Source organism: Lepeophtheirus salmonis, chromosome 4 (genome assembly GCF_016086655.4).
Source record: "Lepeophtheirus salmonis chromosome 4, UVic_Lsal_1.4, whole genome shotgun sequence".
Taxonomy (NCBI): domain Eukaryota; kingdom Metazoa; phylum Arthropoda; class Copepoda; order Siphonostomatoida; family Caligidae; genus Lepeophtheirus; species Lepeophtheirus salmonis.
The window spans coordinates 3,713,721-3,720,907 of NC_052134.2; the positions used below are offsets into that span (position 1 = coordinate 3,713,721).

The following is a 7,187-nucleotide window of genomic DNA, read 5'->3' on the forward strand; positions in this document are numbered from 1 at the left end:
TACAAGATAAATTAAATTATTACTGCTTAAAAGGGACATAAATAATAGTTATGTACTTTTTAGAGTGGATTGTTGCAGTAATTTATTAATTATCAGAAATGTATCACGGGAAGCGGAAAACGCATTTTAACAGAGAGTTGGTGATTTGTTCTATCTGTCAGAAGGAAATACAGAAGGACAACTTTAATGATCACAAAGTTAAACTCCATAAGAAGGACCCCAGGTGCAAGTATCAAGTGAAAATTGATCATAAGAAGCAGAAAACATTGAACTTTGCTGTTAAGAAAACTTCCTCTGCTACATCCTCATCCTCAGTCACTGCCTCCTCCTGTCCCGATGCCCCTGCTCCAGTTGAGGCCTTACTGCCTGAACCAAAATCTGAAAAGTCCGTTTCTGCTGAAGAGAAAGTTACTGCAGACACAGAAAATAATGGCGACTCATCAAATTACCCCAGCGGACGGATTTCTCATGGAATAAGACTTCCTAATCTCGATATCGAACCAATCTTCTCTCCCGAGCAGCTCTCTGTAGTCAACAACAACAATATTCCCTCTGCAGAGGACTCAGAGACTAGCAACAATGTCCAGGGAGGTGAGAAGAGCAAGACTGAGGAGATGGAGTTTGTGGACGGAGGCCCAGAGTACCCTGTCGTCTTCACGAGCCAGCTGGGTGACCAACGATACTCGATGGAAAAGTGGATCAATTTCCTCACATCAAAGATAAAGAATACCTCGGTTCTCGGCCATGTTCAGTCTCAACATGCTGAGGATGTCGTGAAGTGGCGAGCTTATTTGAGGTATCTTTTCCAAACTGTTGGGTTCCTCGCAAAGCAAGGATTGGCTTTTAGGGGCGATTCCGAAACAAGAGAAAAGTTGACGGAATCTAATGAAAACAATCGAAGAAACTTCTTGGAGCTTTTGTCCCTGCGTTCACACGACAATCATATTATCAAAGATAAACTGGAGGCCGAAGTCAAAAAAAATTGGTTCAGCTGGGGCAGGTTTTGCCAAATGGACTTCACCTGACATCCAAAATAAGCTGATAGAGATTATAGCATCCAAAGTGACGGAAAATATAATTGAAGATGTCAAGACTTGTGCCAGCGATGATGACTACTGATTCTCTGTGATTGTTGATGAGACATCAGATATGTCAAACACGGAGCAGTTCAGTCTGTCACTGGGATATCTGACGAGTGAAGGCATTAAGAAAGAGAGCTTCCTCAAGTTTGTAAAAGTTACCCAGACTGACGGCAAATATTTGTTTGAGAAGCTTCACGAGGCTATCAAGGATCTCGGCTTTAACCCCGCCTGCACTGTCTCCCTGGCCGCGGACGGTGCCTCCAACATATCCGGCATCAAGAAGGGTCTTGCCGCCAGGTGGAAGGAAGCAGCCCCACTGTGTGTCTACATCCACTGCTACGCCCATGTCCTCAATCTTGTAGTCAAGGATCTTCTCTCAGATATAATCCTGTTGAGAAATACAATTGGGACAGTACAAATTTGATACAACTTCATTGAAGGGTCACCAAAGAGGTCAGCAATCTACAAGTTGGTGAAGATAACAAGTAAAGATGAGGAGAATGCCAAGGTGATGACCCTGAAGAACCAGTCTGCTACCTGCTGGAGTCTCCGCTACGATGCTGTACACGCTGTATCTCTAGGGATGGTCAGAATCATGAAGACCCTCATAATAATGAGAAAAGATAAAGATACATTGTCGAGTTCAACAGCAACTTCTCTGCTCAACAGCATCTTTAGTCACGAATTTGTTTTCGGCATTGAACTGTTGAAGACACTCCTCAGACACACATCTAGCTTGTCAGATGAACTTCAAGGCAGAAAGGTTGACCTAACAAAGGCCCGGAAACACGTCAACCTAGTGATTAGGACTCTTGAAGATCTTAAGAATGAGAAAATCTTTGAATCAATCTGGAAACTTGCTGAGTTGAAGTCGTCTGAGATGAAATCAGTATTTGACCAGGAGGACTCAATTGATTTGGAATTCAAGGAGGCGAAGATTCCAAGGAGAATAAAGTGGAAAGGAACAACTGAATCCTACTTCCGTGAAACACATTTCGATGTTGCAATCAATAAGATTGTATTAGAGCTTGAGAGCAGATTTGCCACCGACGATACAAACATCACAATGGATCTCATTGCAATCGTCAATGACAGTGAAGTGGAGACCTGTGTCATTGAGCGTGTCGCCAAGCACTACAGACTTGAACTCGAGCAGCTCCAGTCAGACCATGCAATCTTCCAGCAATTCAAGGTTAATATTATAATGTTTCATTTTGCATTATATGTTTAAAATTTATGTTTCTCTAGGCAGATATTGACACAGAAGGCATGGTTTCGTCACAAATTGCTGCGGAGTTAATAAGCTCGGGAGTGTTCCGCCTGATGCCGGAGCTATACAAGGTGATCGTTATCCTGGCCTCAATGCCCATCAGCAGCTGTGAGGCGGAGTGGTCATTCTCCTGTCTCAGAAGGCTCAAGAAACACATGAGGACCACCATGGACCAGGAGAGGCTCTCCTCCCTCACCCTCTTGAACATGGACAGGGTGATGGTGGACAAGGTGCTCCATGAAGACATGGACAGTTTGATTGACACCTTTGCGTCAAGGAAAGAGAGGAAAACTTCTTCTTCTAATCATGATAAAGAACACATGCATTTTTTTCTTCATTTTTTTCAAACACATCACCACGTATACATGCGAGTTAAGAACATCAAGACTTGTGAACATAATTTATTTTCTGTCGATGTAGCTGTTTCATGGTATATTATAATTTCGTTCATTATCTTCATCCGTTATTATTTTAAAAATATTTAAGGAGGTTTAAATTGTTTGACTTAATTGTATAGTTCAAAAATTTTCTCTCATTCTTGCACCGTGCATTTTATACTATTTTATGAATTCGGCATTGACTTTCCAAATGTCTAGTTTTTATTAATGTATCAATTTTATTTTTGGTCTGAGAATGACTTTTGAATAGTGATTAGAGTTGGACGATATTCCATATTTCGATTTGGTCCTTATTTATTCGGTCAAGTTTATTTTTACGTTCACCACTGAAAATCAACGGTTCACCCTTGAAGAATCTTCCTGACATTTCATAAAAATATCGATGGTTTAAAGAGAAAGATATATGAAGATAATAAGATTATTGAACATATTGCAAATAAATTTTTCCATACGACGAACATATATTATATTCTTCCTTTATGAATAGGTCGGCATTGACTTAAAGGGTCATATTTTGTCAAGTAGGTTTATTCATGATTTAGGAATAAGTTTATATAATGAATTTAAAATATGGAGGGGGTTAATTCGTGAAAATTAGCAAATGCAGTTTTATCCTCAATTTTACTAATACCCACATAATCTATTTTGGTGGGGAAAAGGTTAAAATAGGTTGGAATTCCTTCCCTCCACTTAACTCGAAAATTACTTTTTCAACCCTGAAAGTGTGTTTTTAACCCATTTTCAAATTAATAAAGATACATTTGCGTATATTGTGATCATTAAAACCATTTATATATTTTTTGAAACAATATCTTTATGATTATATTATCCAAATTTCCCCCATATTTAAAGTTGATTTGTTAATTTGATCTTCTGTTGTGTATCGATGAAAAATGTATTTTTGAAAAGTTTCATTTTTCAAAGACTGTTTTTGTACTTCTATATTCATTTGAAAACTACGTTTTTTAAAACAAAATCTCAATTTGGTAAGGGATTCAGAGGTCTCTATTTTAAGTTATGATGCTGAATTTCAAAAGTTTCATTTCCTCAATTAATATACAGAAATATAGTTTTTGATGTATTTGGTATATATTTATTTTGGTGGGAGAAAAAAAAAGAATGTTGTAGTGAATTAAAGTGCTTTTCATCGGATTTTCATCACTGGGTTCATTATCAAGTGAAGAATTCATCTGAACTATTCTGAACTTCTGAGAAGTGGAAAAAAGTGTGTTTTTTTCTCTCGTTACAATTGGTTCTCTAACAATCTATTTAGAAATTACTTAAAAAAAAAATAAAGTCTATGTTAAAATACTCAGAGAACGTATATTTTGAAGATGATCAGGCTCCCGCCCGTTAGACTACCAGACGAGGGAGTAACAAAGGATTCTTCTGACTCATCTCCTTGTATTCTATATTTGAGGAAATAAAACGAGGAAAGGGTGGAAGTGTCAATGAAGGAAAGTTGATTGACTAGGATAAGAGATTTAAATGGGAAACATTTTCTTCTTAATTTGAAGACAATAATGGAAAACCACTTCGTATTGAAGGTCTGAGGCATATTGCCGTTTATGATATGGTTTTAAAGAGCATGAGTTGTCGGTACCCCAATCAAAAAACTTAATCTAAGCTCATAACAGAACTGAATTTGAATAACATAATTAGAATTTAATGATCATTAATTTTTTTTTGTATGTAACTTCTCTAATTGAATGAAATCATTAAAAAAAGTCATTTTTTTCGTTTTGAAGAAAAAGAAATTAAAGCTCAATGAGCTACTATGTATACTCAAATAATCAGCAACACTGAATTAAATAATTATCAGAGCTCACTCCAAAATTTTATTGAAAGTAGCTGAACTAATATAAATTTTTCGATTTAGAGTGTCAAAATGAAATCTACATATAGCTGGAGAACCTATCATAAGGGAAACTGTTAATTAAAAAAGAAAAGAAATTAAAATATATTTTGTAGAAAAATGATTCAATATTGCTGAAGGGCTTCAAACTTCTATTCAAGTGCCATATCGAGTATATTTATATTTGAGATATTTTTGGATTGATGAAGCTATGTATTAATTCATATTCCATAGGACATGCAAATTAATTATGAGTAAAGGTGAACCATCATAAGCATAGAATAATACAATTATTCTTGACATACTTCTATTTAACCTATACTTTTCTTTTAAAAGAAGCCGTATTTATCGTTGGAAGTAAATCACTCAATATTTTAAATTTCAAAAAATATAAATCTTGGAGCATGATTCGAAATGATTTATTGGTTCCAGTTGATTTATATTCGACTTTAAATATGCAAAAGAAAGATATTAACAAAAAAAGTTGTCATTTCATGATAGTTTCAACATTGTACCGGGTGTCCCGAATGTCTTGACCGGTACCTTCGATGGCTTTTCGAGGTTTCAGAGACTTTTTACGTAAATGTTGCGTAAATAAACGTTTTCAGATTAACAAGTTTTGGTTCAATAACATTTCGAAATTCATAATTGTTTTTGACATAGAGGCTAAAAGACATGAAGTAGCTGCTCTGCTTCGTGCAGGAATCAGCCACAAGGAGATCTCTGAGGCCACCAGCATGTCCAGCAGCACCATTGGCAGGATCAAGAGGAGGTTGGACAAGGGGGAAGGCCTTGAAGACAAGCCTCGAAGTAGGAGACCTGTCTTAAAGGCCACCAAGGCCACTAAGAAGAAGATCAGGGCCCAGATCAAGATAAACCCTCTTCTGAGCATCAGAACAATTGCCAAGAAGAACAACATGGGTAAGACTACTGCTGCCAAGATTGTCAAGGACATTGGGGGCAAGCCCTTGGTCCGCACCACCCATCCCATGTTGTCCATGGCCATCCGATGCAAGAAGATTTTGAACAACATGAAAAGCAATGGGGACAGAATTTTCATTTTTTCCGATGAGAAAACTTTTACAGTGGATCCAGTCTTCAACCGCAAAACTGATCGCTACATTGGCCTTAATGGTTATTTGGGATCTGAGAAATATGTGTCCATGACCAAGCACCCAGCCAGCATCATTATGCTTGGAGTTGTTGGCTCAGATGGTAAAGCCATGCCTCCAGTCTTCTTCTGAGAGGGCTACAGGCTCACCTCGGAGGACTACATCAAGGTGCTCAAGACCAAGGTGGTCCCATGGATCAGAAAGGAGTATCCTGGCAAGAGGGTGCGTTTCCAGCAAGATGGGGCACCCGCACACACAGCCAAGAACACCCAGAAGTGGTTGAAGGAGAATGTGGAATTCTGGCCTAAGGACTTCTGGCTCCCTCCTCCCCCGACCTGAACCCCTTGGATTTCAGCATCTGGGCGCACATTGAGAGGCAGGCTTGCAAAAAACGCCACAGCAGTACCAAAGCTCTCAAGGCCAGTATCACCAAGGCCTGGGCCAAGATGGACCCCACCTACATCAAGAACACCTGCTCCTCCTTCCGTCCCCGTGTTGTGGCTGTTATGGAAGCTAAAGGCCAAATTGTTAAAAACATATTATAGATTATAACCAAGCGAAGTTTTTTTATTAAAAGCATTTCTCTGTATCTTTACTTTTAGTCCTTGTAGATCTTAATGAAGTTGGAAGTTAGAAATCAGTCAAGACTTTCCGGACACCCGGTATAACATCATCATCACGGACGTCGAAATTATATTTAATTATGCTTCCATCTTCTTTATCTAAGAAAACATTTGACATATTTCTGAACTTTTTTTTTGGTTAGCTATGGTCAATCGGCTGATCACATAAAAAATCAAAATCTTTCGGTTAGTTTCGAAAGAGCAAGAACAATTACTTATACAATTCCGTTTGAATTAATTGAAAGTTTGGCTCTGAAATATGTAGGATATCTCCAAGATGTATCGTTTTTCGAATCAAGATAGAGTTCCTACATTGTAATTAATAATTTAATGTATAAAACCTTTTTGGATACTTTTAAGCGTAGGAAAGATTCTATTAAATAGACATCTAACAATATACGTAACTGCTAAATAAATTTAGATAAAATCAACTCTCATAAAGACAGTATAAGTAAGGATTTTTTTGTTACGCTCATATTTTGAGTGTAGTCAAATGTAGAGATAAAAGTACATAAGCACAGAACAATGGTAAAGTCCAACACCATTTTTTAAAAAATTCATATTAATTGACTCCATGATTTATAGTTAAAATTAGGACTAAAATATTCGGGATACAAAAATTAAACTTTTTGTTATGCTATAATGTTGACTCGTGGTGGTCGTCAACAACTTGATATTTATTTATTTTGAAGTGTATGTCTTAGTCAAAATTTAATTGATATATTACGACTATCAGCTATTTAAAAAAGATTGTGTTACTATATAAATTGCAAAACCCTTATAGCATTGACTGTATTTCAAATTACCTCTTGATTCATAGAGTGTAAATTATTTATCATTAACAGTT

At 37.1% G+C, this 7,187-nt stretch overlaps 1 protein-coding gene across 1 annotated transcript; it reads left to right on the plus strand.

Moving 5' to 3' along the window:
• The first annotated feature begins 1,577 nt into the window (after positions 1-1,577).
• Positions 1,578-3,606, plus strand: LOC139905092 (zinc finger MYM-type protein 1-like). Its single transcript, XM_071887490.1, has 3 exons — positions 1,578-2,274; positions 2,331-2,782; positions 3,603-3,606. The coding sequence occupies exons 1-3, from the start codon at positions 1,594-1,596 to the stop codon at positions 3,604-3,606; spliced, it is 1,137 nt and encodes a 378-aa protein (XP_071743591.1). The 5' UTR covers positions 1,578-1,593.
• The last annotated feature ends 3,581 nt before the right edge of the window (positions 3,607-7,187 follow it).